The sequence below is a fragment of the Rhodnius prolixus genome, unplaced genomic scaffold (assembly GCF_049639745.1).
Source record: "Rhodnius prolixus isolate KJV_2025 unplaced genomic scaffold, Rpr scaffold_5, whole genome shotgun sequence".
Lineage (NCBI taxonomy): Eukaryota > Metazoa > Arthropoda > Insecta > Hemiptera > Reduviidae > Rhodnius > Rhodnius prolixus.
This window is the reverse complement of record NW_027411624.1, coordinates 7,567,157-7,593,346: the sequence shown is the minus strand read 5'-3', so window position 1 is coordinate 7,593,346 and position 26,190 is coordinate 7,567,157. Positions and strand designations below refer to the sequence as shown.

The window sequence follows — 26,190 nt, the reverse complement described above, 5'->3', positions numbered from 1 at the left end:
TAAATTATCTAGTTTATAAGTTAGGTTAAGCTTAGTTGTAAGTTGGGCAAGTGAGCCCCCGCCATATAAGAAGAAACCATATCAATGGAATTTAAATGGATGACTAAATTATCTAGTTTGTAAGTTAGGTTAAGGTTAGTTGTAAGTTGGGCAAGTGTGCCCCTGCCATATAAGAAGAAACTATCATGGGAATTTCAATGAATGGCAAAAGTGTCTAGTTTGTAAGTTAGGTTAAGCTTAGTTGTAAGTTGGGCAAGTGTGCCCCTGCCATATAAGAAGAAACGATCTTAAGAATTTCAATGGACGGCTAAAGTGTCTCATTTGTAAGCTAAGTGTGTCCCTGCCATATAAGAAGAAACCATATCTTAGGAACTCAAAGGAAGATTTAAGTATCTAGTTTGTAAGTTAGGTTAATCTTAGTTGTAAGTTGGGCACTATGCCCCTGCCATATCAGAAGAAACCATATCTTAGGAATTTCAATGGATAGCTAAATAATCTAGATTGTAAGTTAGGTTAAGCTTAGTTGTAAGTTGGGCAAGTGAGCTACTGGCATATAAGAAGAAACCATATCTTAGGAATTCCAATGGATGGCTAATGTATCTAGTTTGTAAGTTAGGTTAAGCTTAGTTGTAAGTTGGGCAAGTAAGCAACTGGCATATAAGAAGAAACCATATCAAAGGAATTTCAATGGATGACTAAATTATGTAGTTTGTAAGTTAGGTTAAGCTTAGTTGTAAGTTGGGCAAGTGTGCCCCTGTCATATAAGAAGAAACTATCTTAGGAATTTCAATGGATGGCTAAATTATCTAGTTTGTAAGCTAAGTGAGCCCCTGCCATATAAGAAGAAACCATATCTTAGGAACTCAAAGGAATATTTAAGTATCTAGTTTGTAAGTTAGGTTAATCTTACTTGTAAGTTGGGCAAGTGAGCTACTGCCATATAAGAAGAAACCATATCTTAGGAATTTCAATGGATGACTAAATTATCTAGTTTATAAGTTAGGTTAAGCTTAGTTGTAAGTTGGGCAAGTGAGGTACTGGCATATAAGAAGAAACCATATCTCAGGAATTTCATAGAGTGACTAAATTATCTAGATTGTAAGTTAGGTTAAGCTTAGTTGTAAGTTGGGCAAGTGAGCTACTGGCATATAAGAAGAAACCATATCTTAGGAACTCAAAGGAAGATTTAAGTATCTAGTTTGTAAGTTAGGTTAAGCATAGTTGTAAGTTGGGCAAGTGAGCTACTGCCATATAAGAAGAAACCATATCTTAGGAATTTCAATGGATGACTAAATTATCTAGTTTATAAGTTAGGTTAAGCTTAGTTGTAAGTTGGGCTAGTGAGGTACTGGCATATAAGAAGAAACTATATCAAAGAAATTCAAATGGATGACTAAATTATCTTGTTTATAAGTTAGGTTAAGCTTAGTTGTAAGTTGGGCAAGTGTGCCCCTGCCATATAAGAAGAAACTATCTTAGGAATTTCAATGGATGGCTAAAGTGTCTAGTTTGTATTAACATACAAACCTTAGAAGAAACCATATCTTAGGAATTTCAATAGATGACTAAACTATCTAGATTGTAAGTTAGGTTAAGCTTAGTTGTAAGTTGGGCAAAAAAGCTACTGGCATATAAGAAAAAACCATATCAAAGGAATTCAAAAAATGATTTAAGTATCTAGTTTGTAAGTTAGGTTAATCTTAGTTGTAAGTTGGGCAAGTGAGCCCCTGCCATATAAGAACAAACAATATCAATGGAATTTAAATGGATGACTAAATTATCTAGTTTGTAAGTTAGGTTAAGCTTAGTTGTAAGTTGGGCAAGTGTGCCCCAGCCATATAAGAAGAAACGATCTTAAAAATTTCAATGGATGGCTAAAGTGTCTCGTTTGTAAGCTAAGTGAGCCCCTGCCATATAAGAAGAAACCATATCTTAGGAACTCAAAGGAAGATTTAAGTATCTAGTTTGTAAGTTAGGTTAAGCATAGTTGTAAGTTGGGCAAGTGAGCTACTGCCATATAAGAAGAAACCATATCTTAGGAATTTCAATGGATGACTAAATTATCTAGTTTATAAGTTAGGTTAAGCTTAGTTGTAAGTTGGGCAAGTGAGGTACTGGCATATAAGAAGAAACTATATCAAAGAAATTCAAATGGATGACTAAACTATCTAGATTGAAAGTTAGGTTAAGCTTAGTTGTAAGTTGGGCAAAAAAGCTACTGGCATATAAGAAAAAACCATATCAAAGGAATTCAAAAAAAGATTTAAGTACCTAGTTTGTAAGTTAGGTTAATCTTAGTTGTAAGTTGGGCAGTATGCCCCTGCCGTATCAGAAGAAACCATATCTTAGGAATTTCAATGGATGACTAAATTATCTAGTTTATAAGTTAGGTTAAGCTTAGTTGTAAGTTGGGCAAGTGAGCCCCTGCCATATAAGAACAAACCATATCAATGGAATTTAAATGGATGACTAAATTATCTAGTTTGTAAGTTAGGTTAAGCTTAGTTGTAAGTTGGGCAAGTAAGCTACTGGCATATAAGAAGAAACCATATCAAAGGAATTTCAATGGATGACTAAATTATCTAGTTTATAAGTTAGGTTAAGCTTAGTTGTAAGTTGGGCAAGTGAGGTACTGGCATATAAGAAGAAACTATCTTAGGAATTTCAATGGATGGCTAAAGTGTCTAGTTTGTAATCTAAGTCAGCCCCTGCTATATAAGAAGAAACCATATCTTAGGAATTCAAAGGAAGATTAAAGTATCTAGTTTGTAAGTTAGGTTAATCTTAGTTGTAAGTTGGGCAGTATGCCCCTGCCATATCAGAAGAAACCATATCTTAGGAATTTCAGTGGATGGTTGAATTATATAGTTTATAAGTTAGGTTAAGCTTAGTTGTAAGTCGAGCAGTATGCCCCTGCAATGTAAGAAGAAACCATATCTTAGGAATTTCAATGGATGTCTAAATTATCTAGAATGTAAGTTAGGTTAAGCTTAGTTGTAAGTTGGGTAAGTGAGCTACTGCCAAATAAGAAGAAACTATCTTAGGAATTTCAATGGATGGCTAAAGTGCCTAGTTTGTAAGTTAGGTTAAGCTTAGTTGTAAGTAGGGCAAGTGAGTCCCTGCCATATAAGAAAAGCATATCTCAAGAATTTCAATGGATGGCTAAAGTATCTAGTTTGTAAGTTAGGTTAAGCTTAGTTGTAAGTTGGGCAAGTGAGCCCCTGCCATATAAGAAGAAACCATATCTCAGGAATTTCATAGAGTGACTAAATTATCTAGATTGTAAGTTAGGTTAAGCTTAGTTGTAAGTTGGGCAAGTGAGCTACTGGCATATAAGAAGAAACCATATCTCAGGAATTTCAAAGGATGACTAAATTATCTAGATTGTAAGTTAGGTTAGGAGGAAAACGGTTGTACAGGTTGATAGCTACCCCAGCAAAGGATAGTTCCCAGGAGTCTGATAGTTATTAAGTTAATAGCTTTGCAGTCAGTCGGAAATTTTTAATACTTTTATTTTTAATAATTGATTCTCTTCCTTTTACAAATTTCTATTATAATCTTGCATTTCAATAATAATTATAATTCCACTTATTTTACATTTTCATATTTAATTAATATGGTGTAACTAATAGCATGATAATAATTAAATCATTTCATGAATTGCATGTTCACTAATCACCTAAATGAATACTTGGAATTATAATTATTTAAAATATTTTCAGTGGCCATTAACAATGTTTTTACTCGGTTTTTTAAGACTAAATGTGAATCAAATGTACCGACTAATTAATTATTGTGTTAGATTTATCTCGGATACACTTCCTGCACAACACTTCGTGACAAAAAACACTGGCTCCGATTTTATACATTACACGTTTCAGTTTTTTTAATTTGTTGTTTCTTGTTAGATTTGTTTAGTTTAAGGCTGGGGTTTTAGTTCTTAATAATTGTTTCTTGAATGTCGTTTTCTTTGTTGGTTTTGCAGAGTTTTCAAGTTTTCGTTTTCTTCAAGTCTGTATCTTTTTATAATGCCAATTACCCCCCAGTCCAAAAACCCTTTTCTTTCCGAACGCCTTTCTGATTATCCCCCATATTTCCCTAATTGCCCAATCATATACGTAACCTAGAAATCTAGATTTACGTCATTCTAGTCATTGGTCAATGCAGACAGATCTCCCTGCATATCCCTCAATCACTAAACGATTTATTTACCCTATTCCCTTATCCTCCAATTTTCTCCTGATCTATTTTTACAAACTCCATTGACTGGAGTTCTCCTTAATCCTATGCCTGTTTTAAAGACCAACTAGAATGCGGATGTGGGTAGAAAGGCGTTCTTTAGGGAGCGAAAACTGATCTCTACCTCCTCGAGGTGCTCCCCGGGCAACTACTCCCGGGAGTAGGCTAACAGAGACAGTACACTTTACAAAGCTCAAAAATAGCTTTCATTTAAATGTTTTCCAAATTTAATTTAACTTTTTAAAAACAAAGATTTTCATTAACGATAAAACCTCCCGTGCGGGGGAAGTGGACTAGCCACTTCTTTGGGGAGTTTAACGTCCCTGCGGGTACCCTAGCCTAACAACACGAACAATAGGCTCATTTTAATGGATTTTTTTTTTTTAAATGCAGTTAAACTAGACTTACAATTCTTAATGTTTTCTAAAAAAAGAAATCAAAGAAAATCTATTACTTACTTTCCTAAAGTCGTAAAAAGAAAATGTAGATTGCTAGGTGATTAAACTGGGAAACAGAGCACACGTATTTCTCAACGTTTTCCAAATGAAACAGCCTGCAGTCTTGTACACCTCTTGACTGCATTTCTGTTAAAATTCAATATATTTATTGCAAAAAACCAAAACACTGTTTAAAGAACCAAAGTATTCCACGTTGTTCTTTATTACCAAAAATCACAATACACCAAACGGTACAAATGGAGGGAAACTTCTAGAATCATGTGTCCCCACTTTTCAGAAAGACAGTGTAGCAATTATATATTTATTATTTAACAATATGAAATATGTTATAATTAATTGAAAGTATTTTTAAATTTTAAATATAAAATCATTTTTATAAAACCTTCTGAGAAGTAGTTATAATAATTTTTAAAATAATTTCCTATTTCTTTATACTGTTCTTGTGAACGAATCAAGATAACATATTTACTTTGATTCACTTGAGTTTGATTCAGTGACTTTTATCTAAATCACTAAATCATAAACAGAAAAAAATTCAAGAGAACTAACTCGCGATTTTCTTTTACTATAATAATTGTCAAGGTTCTTCCATTACACTTCGATACTGCTAATCTTAAAACGTCTCAATTTTTAAAGACTATATCTAAATTTTAAATTTGTACATTGTATTAATAAGAAAAGATATCCTTACATATAATGGTTATTCCGATAATTGATAGATAATTTTTGGGGAGCGAAAACTGAACTCTACCTCCTCGAGGTGCTCCCTGGGCAACTACTCCCGTGAGTAGGCTAACAGAGACAGTACACGTTTCAAAGCTCAAATGTAGCTTCAATGAACAATTTTTCCAAATCTAATTAAACTTTATAAATACAAAGATGTTCATTAATGCCTACAAACTATAAATTATGTTATCTGGTGCAGTATCGTGAACGGTTGAGATATAGTATATCTAAAATTGCTAACAAAAAATAAACTTCAGTTCGAGCATGAAATAAAAGTAATAAGATCTCATCAAGTTAATTCTTCCACTCCAGCAAGCGGGCTTAATTTTTTCAACTTTTTTCTGTATCGATGTCTTCTTTTTACTTAAATTTACCGTTTACCTTTTATGATCGAAACTTAAATTAACTAGCGAAAAATTTATTGCCAGCTAAATGTGCAATTTCTGTACTAATCTAGGAATCAGAGTCCTTTTTAAATCAATAATGGTTTATTTACAAAAAAAAAGTAAAAGTAATAAACAGAAAAATAAATACATAGCGATACTTCATAGTAGAATAAACATTCTGGCCTGACACATTTAAAGAAGGCCTTTTGTTAGTTTAAGTGTGGTTTATTTAGTGACGTTTCACTGAAATAACTTTATAGTTTACCTAACAAATTAAACTATTCATGTTCCAAACAATTAGTTTTAAGTATAGTTCAGATAATAATTGAGTTCAAGGATAATGAAGAACGTCAATGATAATGAAGATGTAGAACCAAGCTTTGAAGTGAAAACTAAAAAATTTAAATGCTACTTAGTTATAAGTTGGTTTTAAGTAACGCTAATCCCAAGCTGTGATGAGGAAAACCAACTTCGTTCAGTTAAGTTAGTTTTAAGAGACTTTAAGTTTGTATATTGCATTAAAAGAAAAAAAAAGATATCTCTTACTATTTTTCTCCCTCATCCTCTTGATAATAGGCACCAGTATGACATTAAATTGTATGACCAAGGGCAAAGCAGCTATGATATGGAAGCCAAAAATGGTTAAAACGAATTAAGTAAATAAGAAGTTTTAGATGTGAGCCAAATCCTGACACACAGTGATGTGGCCACGCTTGAGATGGATAAATAGACAAACCAGTCTGCTATTTTAATAAAATATTTTACATATGGGAAAATAAAGAAAAATATTTTTTTTAATTAACATTCTCGTTCAGGTAAAAAAAAACACTTAGTTTTAAGAAATAGTTTTAATGAGGCTAGGATGACGTTATGGATGGGCAAAGTGGATATGGATGAAGGAGTGGAATTTTAATAGTCCTACAAATATTTTGGAAGTAATGGTAAATGGCTCAGCGGTCAATTGAGAAAAGAAATTGTTCTAGACAATTTGGGATTTGTTGGAATTGGTTCTTTCGTTGGTGCTCCCCGGGCAACAACTCCCGGGATTAGACTAACAGAGGCAGAACACGTTTCAAAGCTCAAAAATAGCTTTCATTAAAATGTTTTCCAAATTTAATTAAACTTTATAAGTACAAAAGGTGTTCATTAACGATTAGAGAAAAGACTACAAACTAAAAATTGTGACAGTTTTAAAAGGGATGTAGAATATATAGCAAGCGGGTTTAATTTTTTTTTAACTTTTCTCTGTATTGTAACTTGTTCTCACTAAGCTTGCTAGTTTTGGATGTGAAAATGGAAAACTGAATAATTTTCATTACTTTTACTGGTATTTCTTTGTTTTCTGTTTCTTTAATTGTATTGTTTAGCCAATCATAAATTATACAAATTAGATCGGCTATTCTTGGATTTGCAGATTCTGAAAATGGGGAATAATGCATAATTTTTATTATTTTTGCAATAGTTTCCTTGTGGTCGGTTTCTAACATTGTAATTAATGCCAAACGCATATTATACTCATTAGTTGAACCAATTTTGGATGTAGAGTTTCACAAAGAAAGAAAAAAGGCATAATCTTCATTACTTTTACATGAATTTCGTTACTTGGATTAAATATTGGACATATTTAAAATATAAATAAATGAAAAATGTTGTATTGAATAATCTAAAAGATAGGTTGTAGAAAAGATTGGGAAGTCTTCCTTTGGCAAGGGTAAGACAAAATTAATAGTAAAATTTAAATTTCGGTATCGAGCTGAGTGAAGTTTTTAGTAAGTAGTAAGCGATATTGTCATCCGATAAAAGTTTGGCAGCACTGCATTTAAGTACGAAGTCACCTTTGAGCCAATCTATTATCACCTTCAATGTATTTCATATTAGTATAAAGTAATTGCAAAAGATTGAAGTCTTACTGTTGATTGACGGATACAATGGATTAGAATGGCTGAGGAACAACGTTAGATTTGTTGACAACATTTTACTCCACATCTTCAATTTCTTATAAAAATTGATTTTATTGATTTAATTATTGAAATTTTAGTTGCATTACTTGTAAATAGTGAAATATCAATACATCTTAAGGTGATTTATTAAAAAATTTCGTCGCTTGTTGTGCCAAAATTATTGTCCCATAATTATTAAAATACTTTCATACGATTGATTGGTTCTATTATACTTGTGAAGAGAGCGAAATTTATAAATATATTACTTTGGTATTTGCTCTATTTAAATCAAAGACTAAATCAGAAATTGAAGTCCTTATTTTTAAATTAAAGAAATTGGGCAACCTTATTAGAAATTCTGAACATTCTGTTCTTACGTTAAAATTAGGAATAGAAAGAAATTTGACGTATTAAGATCATGCCAGTGCTTTTTAGCGGCAATTGCTTAAACTAAAAAGAGGTAATTACATTGAAACTAGTTTCAGTGATCACCGCTAGGTAGCAGGAACGTGTACTTTGACACTATTAAAATAAACATGAAATAACCTCCTAACTAAACAACTGTCTTATTAGGTAGTAGGGTAAAAAGGTAATTAGGTTTTCACCAAATATTCTCTTTATTATGTAGCGACAGTAATAATTTGCTTTATTTATTAAATGTTCTTCACCCACGTTGATAAACATTTTATATCGTTAGTATTTTAAAAAGAAGTTTTCCTCTAACAAAATTTCCTGTTAAAATTCACTGTATACCTCATAATTTGATGTTTTTTTTTTATTTAGGATTGATAGTTTTAAGTTGATGCTGCTGTAACTAAGTGAGTGAGAACTTTACATAGCTTAGAAAACTGATTGTATTATCTATTTGCATTAAGCGATAACTTCCTAGGAAATTAAAAAACTTGTTTTTGCTTCATTACTGCGATAATGACTCCTTGCTGGTAAGCAATATTTTTTGAGTATACTTTTATTTTGAATTACGAGTTGATGTGATTAGAAGTGTTTATGAAATTGAGATGTTTCCAAGACAGTTGATAGTAGATGCATTTCAAGTGTAAGCGTGTAATTTTAAAAAGTTGATTTTACTCTTCATTATTTTGTTTCATAAAAATGTATCTACGGTCATAAGTAGGTAGATTTAGTTCGCAACGTGGTAATACTTTATTCCTGTCGTCTTTATTACTGTAAAAGTAAATTGCAAATTACGATTATTTTTTTGGGAATTATGAACTTCCACGTAAATATTCACATTTCTCTCATTTAAAGGGAAGTATAATCTCCATGAAATTTAAATTAATAATGTAAAGTTAAATAACGTCCTATAATTATGGACCTTGGATTTTGCAAGGCTCGCACCAGTAGATTTAACTTATTGAAATAGTTTTTTATCAAAATGTTTGTAAATTACAATGAAAACAATAGTTTATATAATTTTTTTTTTTGTTCTCATTCTTTTGACATTCTAATGGTAATTCTGAACTAGTTCAATCCAAAAAAATGGCTGGGTTGATAACATTGATGACATTTTTTGCTGTGTAAAACATTTTAACTCCTACAGCAATAGTAAGTACATGTTTTCTGCTTACAGCATGTTGTTTCTCAGTTAAGATATGTCGTATTATCTAAAGATAAATCATAAAGTATACAGTAATAGATTAGATACCTAGAAAGTGCAATGATTTGCCTAAATTTAAACTATCAAGAAGATACATGAACTTGGAACGTAGATTTAAGTTTAAAAAAAAAGTGCTTCTGCTTAACTTTTAATGATTCTCTATCATCTTAGGGCTTTTTTGTGATCAAATTGGTTTACTGAAGTGAATTATTAAGTCATAAACATTAGTGTTGTACAGATTGCACATTCAGAATATTAATTATATAATTTGGTATTTTACTTCTTCAAAACTGAACTTTTTGCATCAATTAAGTCAAGTATCTCAAATAGGCAGCTGGGCGTGTTGTCTTCCGCTATTATAACCCATTTCATTATTTTGAAGGATCCTTCTATACTTTCAGCAAGTACGACCGTATTTACGAGGTAATTCGCATCCATTCTATTTTGATAATAAACTAAACTAGATTCTCTAATTGTGGAACTGTTCTTCGAGTATTCTTATCTATTATTTACTACGTTCAGAGTAATACTACTTAAACTAATACTTTTTTCGTATACATTTTTATCGTTGTAGCTGAAAAAAAGTTTTAATTTTTTGAAAGGTTTTAATTTGATTTAAATTCTGTTATATAATAAAAAAAACTAGAATATTAGTAGCATGTTTGTGTATTGTTCAGTCTGAGTAATCTTTTTGATAAATAAGTATGTTTTTTGAAAATATATTTCATTTTCTTTGAAAGAAAGGGTTGGGTTCTTTAAAAAATGATTTAAACTTTTACGTCAATGCTTTAGTTTTATTGCAGTCACATTTATTTAATTTTTATGAATACATAATCAATTATTATAATTTTTTTTTGTCTAGGTTCTTAATTCAAGCTAAACTCAGTAAAATCTTATTATTTTAAGTACATAAGTATTGTTGATTGTACATAATGTTGATTTTCAGATTAAATACCTCTGATACTGGAGTACTGCCTGCAAAACTGTTCATCAATAGAAGCCCAAGTGAAATAGACGTAAATCATCTATCCCAGGAGATTTTTGTGAAGAATCAATTAATAAAACAAGTGTTATTAAAACTGTCCGGTAGGACAGTTGTATATGAAGGGTTTGTAGTTAATATATGTAATATGCACGTTAATTTCACAATGTAATGTTAGAATTTTTACTTCAAATTGCAAATTCTTTGTTTTTAATAAAATGCTTAATTTGTTTGCGGTCTAAAAAAAAATTATAAATTTAAAAAAGAATTTATTCTCCTTTTCATCTGAAATAAAAAAAAATTATAAAATTCAAAAAACTTCGATAGCGAACAGACAACAGGATGAAAGAAATAATTTCCAAAAATAAAAATAAACTGTTAAAGATGTTTTATTATTTTATATTTATTCACATCCAGGAAAGTCTTATTTGATTATTTATTATTTTAGGAGTGATACAACAAAAACCAAAACTTTTTTTCATACAAATTATTCTTTTTTTGTATCTGAAAGAAGTTTTAATTTTTGTTGATTGTAGGTAGCAGTAATTTAATTGAAAAATTCAACATCAAACATGCATGTGAATTCTGCATAATTTTCCCATCACATAGAACTATTTTTAGTCAAGCTTATAATTTTGTAATTAATTTTCAAAAAAATAATTTCATAATACTAGTAGATTGTGTTATTTTATTTTTTCAATCAAATTAATTTTTTTCCTGAGGAATGTGCCTTTTTTGGAAATATATTTCATTATCATTGCATGAAAAGATTTAGGTTTAAAAAAATAAATAAATACTTTAGTTTAATTACATTTGTCTTTATTTAATCTTTTTTAATACATAAATTGTTACAGATGTGTTTCTATAGCTTCTTATGCTAGGTGAAATTCATTACATTTTAATTACAATAATGTTAATTTTCAGGATTAAATACTGGGGATTCCAGAGCACTGCCTGCAAAACTGTCCATCAATGGAAGCCCAAGTGAAAAACACGTAAAACATCAATCTAGTGTGAATATTCCCACTAATTTGGTTAGGAATCTATTAAAAATGATATGAACCGTCGAAGTGACAACATCTCCTTCACTCATTCTTTGGGAGAGAGGTGATGAATGTTAGACTAGACTATCTTACTAGATTTATCTTACACTCACATTTAACCACGTTAGAAACTCACTAGACTTATATAGGTACAACTTACACTCATATTTAACCCTGTTTGCGTCTTACTAGACTTATACAGGACTATCTTATACTCGCTATTAGCTTATTTTTTTACCGCTTCACATGTAACCTATTTATTAATTTGTTTACTTTTGTCAATCTATTATACAAAAAAAAAATAAAAAGTGAAAAGTATTCTACGTTCCAAGCACACCTGTTTCTTTAGAATTTAAAAAATACATAAAAAACAAAAAGTGAAACCTTTGCTAAGTTTACATATTTATCTTTCGAGGTTTTCGCTTTAATGATGAAATATTTTTAATTTTTTTAAATATATATTGACAAAATTAACAAATAGGATACAAGTTACATGGTAAAAAAAAAGATAAACATGATTGTAATGTGGTCCTCTCTAAGTCCTCTTAGTCACCAACTTGGTTAGAAGTGTGTGTAAGGAAGTTCTTTGTAAGTCTTGAGAGTCACCAACATGGTTAAATGTGAGTTTAAGGAGGTCCAGTATAAGTCTTGTGAGTCACTAACATGATAATAAGTATGAGTAAGGTGGTCCTATATAAGTCTCGTGAGTCGCCAGCATGGTTAAATATGGGTGAAAGGAAGTCCTATATTAGTCTAAAGAGTCACCAACATGGTTAAATGTGAGTTTAAGGAAGTTCTTTGTAAGTCTTGAGAGTCACCAACATGGTTAAATGTGAGTTTAAGGAGGTCCAGTATAAGTCTTGTGAGTCACTAACATGATAATAAGTATGAGTAAGGTGGTCCTATATAAGTCTCGTGAGTCGCCAGCATGGTTAAATATGGGTGAAAGGAAGTCCTATATTAGTCTAAAGAGTCACCAACGTGGTTAAATATGAGGTTGTAAAGCTTTTATAAAATTTATTGTAAAAAAATGTATCAATAATTAAAAAATAAATAATAAACGATTTATTTATAACAATATATTGTATTTATTTTCCCTTTTAATGTCTCAGTAATATGAAAAATTAAAAAAAAAATGAAAAAATTGCGTAGAAATTAAAAGAAAATAAAAAAAGGGTTAAGAATGGCTGCCAGAGTCGTGAGAGTGTGTAAGAAGCATTAAGCAAGGTTACAACAATGGCCGCCGAAGTCTAGAGAGTATGTAAGAAGATAGGAAGGTTACAACAATGGCTGCCAAAGTCTTGAGAGTGTGCAAGGAGAGGTAAAACAGACAGCACGAGCGATCTAGTGATAGTTGGTGGAATTAAGAGTAGTGGGGGGAGCCCGTTGTCATGGTGATATGACGCCATCTAGAGGGTATATAAGAAAGTTCGCCGCGCGGGCCGGGCCGGGTGGGGCGAATAGTTGCCTTCAGACCGTCGAGGTGAACGCATCTCCGTAACCATTACCCATGACATATCAAAATTGTATATGTGGAGAGAGGTGTTTTTTTGACTTGAATTAGATATTTTGGAGCGACGAGCGACATAGCCCCCTCCTCACGAGTACGACTCTGCAGTCGTACTGAGGAGACATCTTGTTTGACCATAGTATATAAACAGTTTCAGTGCTACCTGGTGGCAAACATGTGAACTAAATTTTGTTTACATAGTAAAAAAGTCCAGTAGGTGCTGCAACCTGGTGGCAAATATGTGAACTAAATTTTCTTTTTTTGTTTTACGTCTTTCTGATGCAATTTTTTCAACTTTCTTTACTTTTTCTGCTTTTTAACGCTCTCTGACGCCATTTTTTCCTACTACTATTACTTTATTTTATTTTTTTTGTTTAATTTAAATGGAATTTTTAGATTTACCTTACTTTATTTGCCTCTTATCATTTTTAGTCTTTTTAACTTTGTTTTTAGTTGTAACTTCGTAAATATAATAAAAATAACAAGACTATGGGAAAAGAGAAAATACATAATGATGTTTTTAATAATTTATAAATAATTCTTTATTTTGCTACCAATTATACATTTTTTTCCTTTCGTATTACAAAAACATTTTAAATTCAATTACATCTTTTAGGTAATGATTCTTAAAATTACCTACATAATAAAATTAAAATTTACATTACATTTTCCAACTTCAAATATATATTTTTTTACAAATAATCGACTAAATAATAAAGAATTGCAGTTGGATAGGTGTTTTCCAACGTCTTTTTCATTTTGACTTAATTCGATAAACATTCTTTGCAGGAAGCACTCCAGTTTCGCCTGTTTCAACACTGAAAAATAACATTATGAGATATACTGTTCGTCTACAAATCAAACTCAACTTCCTTGAAAATAAATGTTAATTTTTTTTATTCGTCTAAATAAAAATAGATCAATCTCTTAGAAAGAAAACGCATGAAAGTAAAACTGAGTGTTAGTAATTACATTAACTTAATTCATATTGAAAATAGCAGTTTACTGCACTCTTTTAAGTGAAATAAACATTTTTTAATTAAACACTCGTCATTTTTTGTTCTTGTACCTTTCAATTTTCCAATCAAATTAAAACTTTCTTCAACACAGAATCTTTACTATACTCATTCCGATTCTACAGGAATATATGAACAAAAAGGTTTAATCACGTAAAAATGCTCAAGTTTTAATAAATAATGGGTAAGATTACCTGGAAGATAACACCACAGAGTGGTAGGTAGATGTCCTTATTTGGATATTGCAGGAATAGAGATGGATGGAAATCACTTCTTATTTACGGAAGTGCTGCAGCATTAAAAGGAATTCCCTCAAAAGTAATCATTTTAGATTATGTCTCAGCTTCACTGGGCTGCGAGTCGGCCAAGGGCTGAAAGTATTAAAACAGTAAATGATTTGAATTTCATTCACACTTATTGTAGTACGGTAGCATTTTACATACAAAATCTTAGTTAATTCTGTTTATAACAAATTAAACCATTCTGCAACTAACTCGGAAAATCTAATTTAAACCATCTATTGCACAAAATAACAACTTTTTCTCTTCCTAGGAGCTTCTTACAGCTCACTGTCCGGTGATGGACAGTGTTGTCTGTAACGAGAGAACACTGTCCGGAGGCCGGCAGTGCACTGGAAAAAGCTCCGGGCGCTAATAACCTCAGCTGTTAATGCGCCAAAAAAAAAAAAAAAAAAAAAACTATTCTGATTCAAAGGAAAATATTTAATTTATCGGAATAAAGGTTTAATTGATGTTAAAATGCTTTAGATGCTTATCAATAATGGATAAGATAACATGAAGATCAGCTCCATAAGGTAACATGGTAAGTATGGAGATTTCATCATTGATTTATTTGAATGTAGAAATAGTTGCGAATTATCTCAAATTATTTGCAATAAATAATAGTTAAGACTACCTGAAGTAGAATTCTACAAATTAACAGCGTACCTTCGAAGATTTCCTGATTTGTTTCATGAACGAAATGTAGAAATTAGATGTGAATTACCTCAACTTATGTAGGAGTGCTGCTGGATGTAAAGAAGGGCCATGATCAAGAATAGCCAGCGAAGGGAAGAAAGGGTCCTTGAGCAAAGAAACTGGATGGAGAGAAACACATACTACATTTTGAAACACATAACTTTTATTTTTTAATGCAATTTTGATATTGAAACATTAGTTGAAGTTGAGGCGTAGCCTCTAAAACAGTCCACTATATGGGACCCAAGACTTCAATATAAACAATTAACATTGCAACAGAATAACCAATTTGGAAGATATATTTATCACATAGAAGTTGAAATGTTGTAAAGAAGATTTAATCTGAGTAAGCTTCATAATCAAACTCCATAATTAATATTACATTACAGGTAGGTATTACATAATGTAAAGCCAGGACAAAAGTAATTTAGCACACTTCCCTTGAGCATATATAAGACAAACCGAACATATTATCTCTTTTATCTAATTTTAATGGCATATCTGATAATTTATCAAACACCTATGGGGAGAAAATTGTTTTAAACATCTTAATTTTTCTGTGAAATAATAAATAATTAAACTTAAGACGGCAGAGGAAGGGGAGCAAAGTGAAGAGTAAAAAGTAGGAGCTAAAAGGGATTTATTTATACTTTATATTGCATAGAAATATTGAGTACAGAAAATCAGTGAGCTCGTGGAGGTGTTCCTGCCATGCACATTCAATTTTATGTAAGATTAAGAACTTACATGTTTTTCAACCAACTTTGCACTTAAAGTTTCCTTATTTTTGTAGAATATTAGTTTCATTCTTCTCTCTCAGGTGGTGTGTTTGTTAAGAATAACTGCGCACTTATTAACCGACGTTGGTTACTACCTACTCTACTGTGACTCCAGTTTACCTCTCTAACCTACAGAATAGTTGCTATCCGATCTAAAGAGACATATTGTAAAGTTTTTCAAAAAAAAAAAACTTTACTTACACAACTAATGCCTGCCACTAGTTATTAAATATGTGGGTTTGATTAACTAATAAAACTCGCTAAAGTTGTAAGTAATAACCTGATTTATTAACACGTTAACATTACTCACATTAACATTTACAAGCAACTAACGCTATTCATTACAGTCACCATTTACAACAGTCACAACAGTTTACTGTTACTTACTCACTTCGTAACGCCACAAAACTGTTCCCCGACTGACCACTTGTCCGTACTGCACCGAATTGCACTAGTCTCAGCTACACTAACACAGCTCTACTCATCAACTGACTAATTGCCCAACTAGCTACCACTGAAGCACTCCGCAACACTGACTCTCCAAAACTATCACTTCCAAAGTGTCTCCCAAAACTGTCTCTCGAAGACTCACTCAAAACTAACTGATTAAAACTATAAACTCTAATAACTCCTTAAAACTTGCTTAAAAACTCTTAAAAACTTAATTGAAAACTAGATTGAAACTAACTTCTCCAGCTGTGTCGGCCTCCTTTTAACTGCGTGCCTCCCTCCAACTGGGACTGCCCTCCTCCAACTTTCTGAGCATAAGTTTCCACGCCCTCCTGACGTTCATTGGCTGGAGAAAACATACTGCCACCACCTCAGCTGTGAGCCGCCTCCTCCCATTCTCTGTCTCTCTCCAACTCCGTCTGTCTCACTCTCACCTGTCAATCACCGGCTGGGAAAACACATATGCCACCACCCCAACTGAGGCCTTTCTCTTAGCTGCCTTTTACACAGGTCACTAACACCTTGAACAATCTAGCCCTTTCCTTTCTAGTTCAGGTATAGACCGGCCCTTTTGTCTACACAGTGGTGGCCTGTTACCGGCTTTAGTCGCTTAACCCCTAGAACAATCTAGGCCTTTCTTTTCTGCCACAAGTAGATACCGCCCCTTTTGTTTATGCAGTGGCGGCCTGTTACTGACTTTGGTCGTTCAACCTCTAGAACAATCTAGGCCTTTCTTTTCCGCCCAGGTCAACTTCGTTACAATATATAAAAAAAAGTAAAGAAACACATTTTTTCTATAACTACTGATGAAATATTATTCATAAAATTAAATAAATGTGACTGTAATTAAACTAAAACAATTATATGCAAATGTAATATATGAAGTCTATGTAAAAATAAAATACGCAGGCAAATAAATATATTTTTTTTAAAATTAAAGGTTTTTATTTATTCTCCTACTAAATAATACTTTTTATTTTCACTTTAAGTAAAAAAATCATTTAATAAATAAAATTGTGATACAAACATGCAATATATCTATACCTAAATAGTACATTTTTTAAGTAATTGATTCATAAGAAAAGTTGATTGTACTTACTCATTTGATCGATGTTTTCTCAAAGTCTTTTACATTTCCACTTCAGTTGATGAACGGTTTTACAGTTATTGGCTCACAGTATTGGCTGTTTCCAATCTGAAAATCATTATTCAATGAAATAAACAGTTTATAGATTTAATCTTAAATTAAAAGCATTCAATTCAATGATACTACAACTTAAAATTCAACCATTTGTTCAAGATAAATTTGTATCTTTCAAAAATTTAAAAAATAAATAAAATATGAATGCTGAAATTTTAGTTTAAATCTTTTAAACGGCTCAATTTTTTAGAACGTATTCGTTCATTAAACATTAAATTATTTTATCATAAATTACGTTGCAATTAAACTGTTATACTAAACTTGTTTTAGTCAAGCTGCCATAAATTGAAATAATTAGTTTATTAGGTTTGTCAACCAAAATAAACAATTTTTCAAGTTCAATTTTGTTCAAAATTATTTCATTTAATTCGTTAAAGTAAAGAAACACATTTAATATCTATCACTACTGATGAAATATTATTCATATAATTAAATAAATGTGACTGTAAGTTAACTTAAACAATGATGTGCACATAATAATTTTGCAAAGAAAGGATTTCGCTAGATAGAGGATAAAAGATTTTGAGGTCATTATGAATGGTAAAATCAGTGCAAACCGAAGGGCATTTACTATTTCCCTAAAGATTTTAGACTGGGGAGACTGAATTCGTTGACAATTGGAAAGGTTGTAAGTACCCCACGATTTCTGTCAAAGTACAAATTGCTGCATACCAGCTGCTACAGCAGTCTTATTTATTACAGAAAGTTTTTAGTTTTTATCGATTTTTTGAGGAAAATGTTTCAATACATGCTCTAGATCATAATGACATAATGAAAGTACGTTGTTTATAGGAAATCGTTAATTTGTAGTAAGATTGACAGATTTTCGCCAAAAGGAGCCAATTGGCTAAATATCAAAATCTAAATTTTCTATTATTGATTTTCATTGCACACAAAACTTGACGATTCGTAAAAACATTTATCGAAAACAAATATATCCATTGAAAATTGAATAACATTCTACTTGATCGTAACACCTTGTAATTATAATAGACAATAAAAAGTAATTGAATTGTAACGAGTGCTTCGTGGATATTAAAGTAAAGGTGAAAAATTAAAGAGCCAAGTGACAAAGATAAGCAAAATACCTTATGAAGCCGATACAAAAGGGAAGGTCTTGTTCACACAACACTTGCTCCAGCATGTATCTCTCATTCTCCTCCTGCTTGTAGACACTACTACCCTCTTCATTCTTGTTACGAAATAGTCCATTACCAGCGAAACGCAGAGCTAGTAACTTCTTATCAGTCCTATCTTTGAAACCATTTAATTTTTCATCTGAATTGCCGAAATCACCATCATGTATAAATACCAAAGATTCTATATATTTCTCACCTTTTTCTAGTCCTAACATTGTCATCTTGTTATTTTTTCTTACACTGGCTATATTATACGAAGTATAACTATAGCAAAAACTTCAAACGATTCTCCCAAAATACATAAACAACTGTATGTAATACATACATACGTTACTTAATATCATTAAATAAGGTTCCTTTTTATTAAATCTCAGAGGAAGAATAACAGACAAGATTTCAACCTGACTGTTCTCCCCAGGCCATACTTCACTTACTAAGCAGACTGACTAAGGGAGGTTACGTGATGTTATCCAAAATATTAATAAATTCTCAAACATTTGTAAAAATTATGAATAAAAATAATTGAAATCTAGTACGTGTTAAAAAGATATATTTTTCCTTTTAATTCTATGCAACTAATATTTTAGAACTGAGAAGTTGGAAATGTATTTTATTTGAGGGAGGCGCGAGAATTTAAGTTTAAAACACGGACAATGTTGCATTTTCACTGCAAAATAATTATTGTTAAGTAAACTATGAATGAATATGCGATTCTAATCATTTAAAAAATGCGAAAATTAGTAAAATCTCTAAAGGAAATCTTTTAATCAGCACAGAACATGCAATATGCTGGTACATTCAAGCTTTGTTAATGGCTTTCTGTTTGCATATTTCTAATACTTACATTTCTATCCGTAGCAGAAACACTTCAGTTTTTATAAAACAGAAACTTTATGAAATTGGTTCATAAAGTACATAATTGAATTAATTGAGAATGAACGATTCTACATTAAAATAATCAATGCATTATAAGACATACAAGTGGCCCAGATTGGATTTCTCCAAAGCACTTTTCTTTAGGTTAATACGCTAGGTCAATCTATTTCGAGAAACAAAAAAGAAAAACATTGGTAAAAGATGATCTTTTCATCTAACGTTACAGGAATGATGCTGCTCCTGGATTTAATAGTTAACACTAAAGCCAATGCTAGATTGCACTAATTGGGTAGATCTATTTTGAAAAACAAGGAGTAAAAGCAGTTGGAAAAGGTGGAATATTTCTCGTAATTTAACTAGAATACTTATGTTTCCGTATTTGACAGTTAGTTTTAAGATTATGTAAGCTAGATCAATCAATTTTGGGAAACAAGAAAGAAAAACCATTGGAATAAGTGAATCAGCAGTCTACCTGGGGACAAAATCTCCTATATCCAATGGTATTTACTTGTTGTGTTTCGAAACTGATCGACCCATTGTGCACAATCATTAGCTCTAGCCTTAATATTAACTATTAAATACAGGAGCAGAATAATTTCTGTAGCATTGTCTTATTATTAACTATTGCATACAGAAATCACGCACCTCAGTGAAATCGGGATAAAAGTTCAATTTTTGCAATTGTTTTTACATTCTTTTTTTCAAAAATGATAGACTTTACAATTATAATCTAGCATTGGTCTTAATACTAACTATCAAATAAGCAAAATTAGACGACAATTTTGTCTTTCTCTATAGCTTTTTACCTCATACTCTTAAAAAAAGATCGTACCTACATGTACATTTTACCATAGTGACTACCAAATACAAAGCAGGAGCATTCGGGTGAAAGTAGAAGACGATTTCTACTTTTGCCAATGGTTTTTGCTTCTTGATTTTCAATACAGATCGATCCAACATAAACTGTAGGATTGCCTTTAATATTAACTATGAAATGCGGATACAGCAGCATTACAGTGAAATTAACAGTCCATTTCCATTTTTTCCAATGGTTTCTGCCCGTTGTTTTTCAAAACACATCAATCCAAAATGTACCAACTTCAATTGACCTTATTATTAACAATCATAACAGAAACAGGAGTATTCTGGCGAAATTAGGCAAGAACTTCAACTTTTTCCAATCTTTTTTACTTCTTACTGTTAAACAAAAACCTATCTAAATTCACATTCGTACTTCTGCTTTAATATTAACTATCAATTACGAAACAGGAGTTAACTTCTATAAAGTTAGAAGACGATTTCCACTTTCCCAATGGTTTTCAATTGTATTTCAAAATAGATCGACCCAACATGTACAATCTAGCATTGCCTTTAGTATTAATTATCTAATGCAGAAACAACAGCATTCCAGTGAAAAAGTAAAAAGGTTTATAAATTATTTTTAAATAATAAAAAAAATTGTGATTGTGAATACCTTTAAATACCTAGGTATTTTGTTTCCTAAGTCGGGATGCTTCAATTTAACTTGTAAAGATATGGTCTCAAGAGCGACAGGAGCAATATCGGCTGCTAAAAGTATTTTCTCTGGATCTAAATTAGCTTCTTGGGCTTGCAAACAAAAGGTTTTTGATAGCTGCATTTGTTCTGTACTACTCTATGGTAGTGAAATCTGGGCGCTTAGGTACACTGACCAGATTGAGGTGGTGCAGACAAAGCTCATCAAGTCATTGTTCTTTTGGAAACGTAATACTCCAGGTTACATGGTCAGAATAGAGACCGAAAGAGTTAAATTAAAATATTTTGTTTTTAAACGTGCGCTGAACTGGTTGATCAAGCTGTTAGGTATGCGTAGAGACAGGCTACCGAAACTCTGTTATAATAAATTATTACAATTGGACACATCAAATGCTAATATTGTGAAGTATAACTGGGTATCCCAGATCAAGAATTATTTTTTCAGCCTCGGTTATGAATGGTTGTGGTACGAACAGGATGCCAGTTTAATAGACAAATTTAAAGAAAAAATGCTGTGCGACCTGAAGCAACATTTAATTACTGACGATTTGGTTAGAATTAATAATTCTACTTTTAGTTCAGTTTACAGATTGATAGCTGATCAAAATTTCAATTAATATTTGAGGTTCAATGTTTTACTTGAAATTACAAGGGTAATCAGTCAAGTTAGAATGGCCTCAGATAACTTGTGTATAACTGTGACGGGCACAGTTTGGGGACAGTACACTGTCTTAGAATCGTGTGTTTGCGTGGTTGAGAGAATTTAAGGGCGGACGAGAACGGGTTGAAAACGAAAGTCATGATCGACGCCCAAGGACAAGCCTTATAGATGACAATATTCGTGCCGTTCGAGAGCTTATTGAACGTGATCGCCGGTTAGCCGTGAGAGAAATTTCATCAGAAGTGAGTATTAGCTATGGAAATGTTCAATCCATAATCACTGATCAACTCGGTTTCAGAAAAATTAGTGCTCCGAGGTTGTTGACTGAAAACCAAAAACAGTTCAGGTCGCCCACGCAAACACACGATTCTGAGACATTCTGACAGTGTACTGGCCCCAAACTGTGCCCGCAGTTAAAATTTCCGACGGTTTAACGCCTTCATTGATTAAAAACTTTATGATAATCCGCTGCGCAACAGACGAAGGAACCTCTTGCTCGGTCATGGCTGTACTGTGTAGTGTGTACTGACTTACTGACGGCAATGGCGACGTTGAACGCTAAACAGACCGGTTCCCCCACTCCTCATAAGCCAAACATCTACTCCACACAACATTATCTAGGTAGGACCTGCACTCCAAGAAGAATAGCAAAATTACCGTTTATATTTGATTTACCGTAGTAGCTTCGCAGTCAGTCGGAAATCTTTAGGAGTTTTATTATTAATAATTGATTCACTTACTTTAACAAAATATTATAATCTTGCGTTTCAATAATAATTATAATTCCACTTATTTTTCATTTTCCTATACTATTAATATGGTGTAATTAACAGCATGATAATAATGCATGAAAAAATTCAATCATTTCACTAATTGCATGTGCACTAATCACCTAAAAAAATACTTGGAATTATAATTATTTAGAACATTTTAGAACTATTAATGTTTTTCTTCGGCTTTTTAAGACTAACTGTGAATCAATTAAACAGACTAATCAATTATTGTGTTAGATTTATTTTATTTCGGTTACACATTCTGCACAACACTTCGTGACTAAAAACACGCTCCGATTTTACACATTACACGATTCAGTTTTTTTTAATTTGTCGTTGCTAGGTTGATTTCATTTTCTGGCTGAGGTTTCAGTTGTTAATCGTCTTCTTGTTGTATCTTGAATTTCGTTTTCTTTGTTGGTTTTTTCCAAGTCTGGATCTTTTTATAATAAATCCCATCATTCCAAAAACCCTTTACTTTCCGAACGCCTTTCTGATTATCCCCATATTTCCCTAATTGCCCCATCCTATACGTAACCTAAAAATCTAGGTTTACGTCATTCTAGTCACAGGTCTATGCAGACAGATCTCCCAGTATATCCCTCAATCTCTAACCGATTTATTTACCCCATACCCTTTTCCTCCAATTTTCTCCCAATCCATTTTTTCAAGCTCCATAGTGTGGAGTGCTTCTATATAACCCTGTGTCTGCTTAAAAGACCAACTAGATTGCGGATGTGGGTAGAAAGGCGTTCTTTGGGGAGCGAAAGATCTCTACCTCCTGGAGGTGCTCCCCGGGCAACTACTCCCGGGAGTAGGCTAACAGAGACAGTACACTTTTCAAACCTATTAAATTAATTTTTTTTCCAAATTTAATTAAAATTTATAAATAGAATGATGTTAATTAACGATAACATCAAGGGGTAAGGGGACTCGCCACTTCTTTAGGGACCTTGGCGTCCCTGTGGGTACCCTAGCCTAACCACACGAACAATTCACTATTATTTACTGTAACGTAAAAATTGAAATTTAATTTGTTTATTTTTGTACAATTACTCATTATTTTTCTTTTTGTATTAAGTGGCAACTCGCCTGACGGTCTAAGACCAAGGCTATACATTTGGTTAAATTTTCAATGTAAATCAATAACTAAATAAAAAAATGTTTAATAATAATACAACACGAACAATACACTTTCACCAAAATCTAGCGCACCATACAGCCACACACATTTTAAGTACGTAAAGTATTTTGTTGCGTTAAATTTGTTTAACTTGTGACATGTCTATATTTCAATGATGTCCTGAAGAAAGGAGGCCTTCTAGGTAATGGGTCTGGAAGATGATGTTTCTCATCCCAACTTACATCATAAAAACGCAGAAGAATTTTCCACCTTTACAGCAAGCGAAGTTTGAAAACTGTTTTCGCTTACCGTTGATTAATCGATTAAAAATCGTGACGTATTTGTTTGTTTTAATCAAAGCGAAATGATTATTCTCTTGAAATGACTACAAACTATAAATTATGACTGTTTTAGAAAGGTTGTAGAGCATAAAAGTATTATCTGGTGCAGTAGCGCGAACGTTTGACATATCGATATCAAAACTTGCTAAACAAAAAATAAACTTCTACTGCTCCAGTTCGAGCTTGAAATAAAACTAATCTCGTCAAGTTATTTCTTTCTCTCCACCAAGCGGCATTAATTTTTTTCAACTTTTTTCTGTATTGATGTCTTCTTTTCACTTAAATTTGCCATTTACCTTTTATGATCGAAACTTAAATTAACTATCGAATAATTTATTACTAGCTAAATAAGCAATATCTGTACTAATCTCGGAATCAGGGATCATTTAAATCCATCATTGTTTATTTACAAACACAATCAAAAGTGATAAAAAGAGAAATAAATACATAGCGATAAGCGATACTTCGTGGCAGAATAAACAATACATTACACTAATATAGCGGTATGTATATGTAACGGTGATACCACCCTAATTCTATATCTATCGCCTAACATTGGCAGAGGAAATGTTTTTATCATCCTGATGGTGATGAACTGATTGCAGCAAAAATTGAAAACTTCAACTTCTTCTAAAACGGAAAAATGTAAAGACTTTGTCACAATCCAAATAAATATTTGGGTTCTATGATCACATAGATCACAATATGAGAAAGACCGACGCTAAGTGAGTGGAATCATGTTGGGAAAGACCTCAAGGAGGTGGCAAGAAATGTTAACTGGGAAACCTAACTACTGGGAAGTACACTTAGCTACCTCAATGCGACTAAAGTTTCTTGAGGTCTCAGATATGTTGTGCGCAGTCATACTAGCGCATTTATCTAAATACTATGGTATTTATTGGAATACTACTGGCCAGAGTCTTCATTCTCAAGAAATGTCCACTCAGAATACTTGATGGACGTGGTACTGGCTCTGTTAGCCTGCTTCGGGGAGCAGTTGTCCGGGGGGCACCTCGTGGAGGAAGAGCTCAGATTTTTGCCCCCCAAAATGCCATCCTGCCTTTAATATCGTATTCCAACTGGTTTTCATCCTCTATTAAGCAAGCGTAGTAGCAAATCTCATTAACAATGGAGATGCATTACCTGCGATGTTAAGAGGGGGTAAGAGAAAACCAGCTTTGGACCCGTTAAGGAATACGATTATACGAGTTTGGGTATGGTAATGGACAAATAGCAGGAATGGCAGAATACAGGATACGCTATTTGTGAAGAACTGTGCTTGAGAAAAAAACCGTTGGAAGTAATCTTGGAATCGTTCAATCAATAGACAATCAACCAAGCGATAAATAGGAAATAGCAAAGAAAATATGAACCCTGAATAAATTTTAAAATGCAGTATCCACTTGGTGGTAATAAACTAAGATTAAACCTAACGCGCATCCTATATATTAACGGAAAAGTGTCTCATCTACCTCACGGTGAAACACTAACATACCAACAAAGTAATACTCTAAATAAAGTAAATTAGATAACCTAACTTGGAAGAAACTGAACAAACAATGTGGCACCTAAAGTAGCTGGTTAGCTAGGGAGTTAAACAGAGGGTGTCATCACCCTTACTCATGAATTGCCTCCGAAAGTGTACTGTTAATGTGGTGCTGGAAGAATTTAAGAGAAATCTAGTAGTTACACCGCATAGTGAAGTATTAGAGCATTAAAGCTACACTAATGTGCACCTAAGTTCAACTAGTTTGCACTAATGTTACAATTAACTACTCTAATCTTCATCGATGTGTACTTCACTTCCACTAACGTGCACTAGTATTCTAATAACATGCACTAATGTTACAATAATATGCACTAACGATCGCTTAAAGAGCAGGTATGTCACATTAATGTGCACTAATATTCTACATATTAGCACTAGCATTACTTAGGGTGCACTAATATTACACTAATATGCAATAATGTTGCACTGTAAGATAAAAGAAAATTTAATTACTTTACAAAAAAACACAATGTTCCAAAATTAATAAAAAATAACTTCAAAACAATTGGATGCTGTTTTCATTCATAACCATAAAGCTAATCGTTTCAACAAAGCCCAGCAGCAATATTAACAGAACTCATTCGGAGGCAATCCATGAGCCAATCGTCCTCATCGAGGCACTGTTTTACTCCAAAACTAACCAGACAGTTTATGAACCACCCAAGTACTTTAGGTAGCTAATAATATATAACATCCGTTTATAGCATCTATCCACATTCAACGTAATTATTAAAAGAATACTAATGAAGCCAGTATTAGATTGTCCTCCAGAATCGGAACGAAAACCACAAATATTAGGGGTCATGTTAAAAGAAAAATACCATTATGCAGAAATTATTATGATCCGGATTCCATCTACCCTGTAAAGTCTATATTACATAGCTAACACAG

General features: G+C 32.2%; 1 protein-coding gene and 2 long non-coding RNA genes across 13 annotated transcripts in view; 1 reads left to right on the top strand and 2 right to left on the bottom strand.

Annotated features, from left to right (window-relative positions):
• LOC141458483 (uncharacterized) overlaps positions 1-5,045 on the bottom strand; it is a 32,028-nt gene extending 26,983 nt beyond the window's left edge. The window contains exons 1-2 of one of the 5 annotated variants that reach the window (XR_012461014.1): positions 4,905-5,045; positions 4,698-4,823 (exon numbers count right to left, since the gene is read on the bottom strand). This is a non-coding gene — a long non-coding RNA (uncharacterized lncRNA). Of the gene's footprint in view, positions 1-4,697 lie in introns of all 5 variants that reach the window. The other 4 variants (XR_012461002.1, XR_012461004.1, XR_012461006.1 and 1 more) reach the window with 4 other exon arrangements.
• A 3,245-nt stretch (positions 5,046-8,290) lies between these two features.
• LOC141457700 (uncharacterized) lies at positions 8,291-12,467 on the top strand. Of its 5 annotated transcripts, none has more exons than XR_012460495.1 (3): positions 8,291-8,441; positions 8,533-10,472; positions 11,271-12,467. It is a non-coding gene; the product is annotated as an uncharacterized lncRNA (long non-coding RNA). The 5 variants fall into 5 exon arrangements; XR_012460499.1 differs by lacking the exon at positions 11,271-12,467 and having other exon boundaries at positions 8,533-8,690; positions 10,311-11,260; XR_012460496.1 differs by lacking the exon at positions 11,271-12,467 and having other exon boundaries at positions 8,533-8,690; positions 9,233-11,260.
• Positions 11,958-19,844, bottom strand: LOC141457699 (uncharacterized). Of its 3 annotated transcripts, XR_012460494.1 has the most exons (5): positions 18,658-19,844; positions 18,411-18,572; positions 17,221-17,316; positions 14,110-15,823; positions 11,958-13,717 (listed from the first exon to the last, which is right to left on the bottom strand). XR_012460494.1 is itself a non-coding variant. In XM_074134901.1 (3 exons), exons 1-3 carry the CDS (start codon positions 18,680-18,682, stop codon positions 17,286-17,288), a joined length of 222 nt encoding a protein of 73 aa, XP_073991002.1. In that variant the 5' UTR covers positions 18,683-18,931; the 3' UTR covers positions 17,235-17,285. The 3 variants fall into 3 exon arrangements, 2 of the variants coding, with proteins under 2 accessions (XP_073991002.1, XP_073991001.1); XM_074134901.1 differs by lacking the exons at positions 11,958-13,717; positions 14,110-15,823 and having other exon boundaries at positions 17,235-17,316; positions 18,411-18,576; positions 18,658-18,931; XM_074134900.1 differs by lacking the exons at positions 11,958-13,717; positions 14,110-15,823 and having other exon boundaries at positions 17,235-17,316; positions 18,411-18,945.
• Between the last annotated feature and the right edge of the window lie 6,346 nt (positions 19,845-26,190).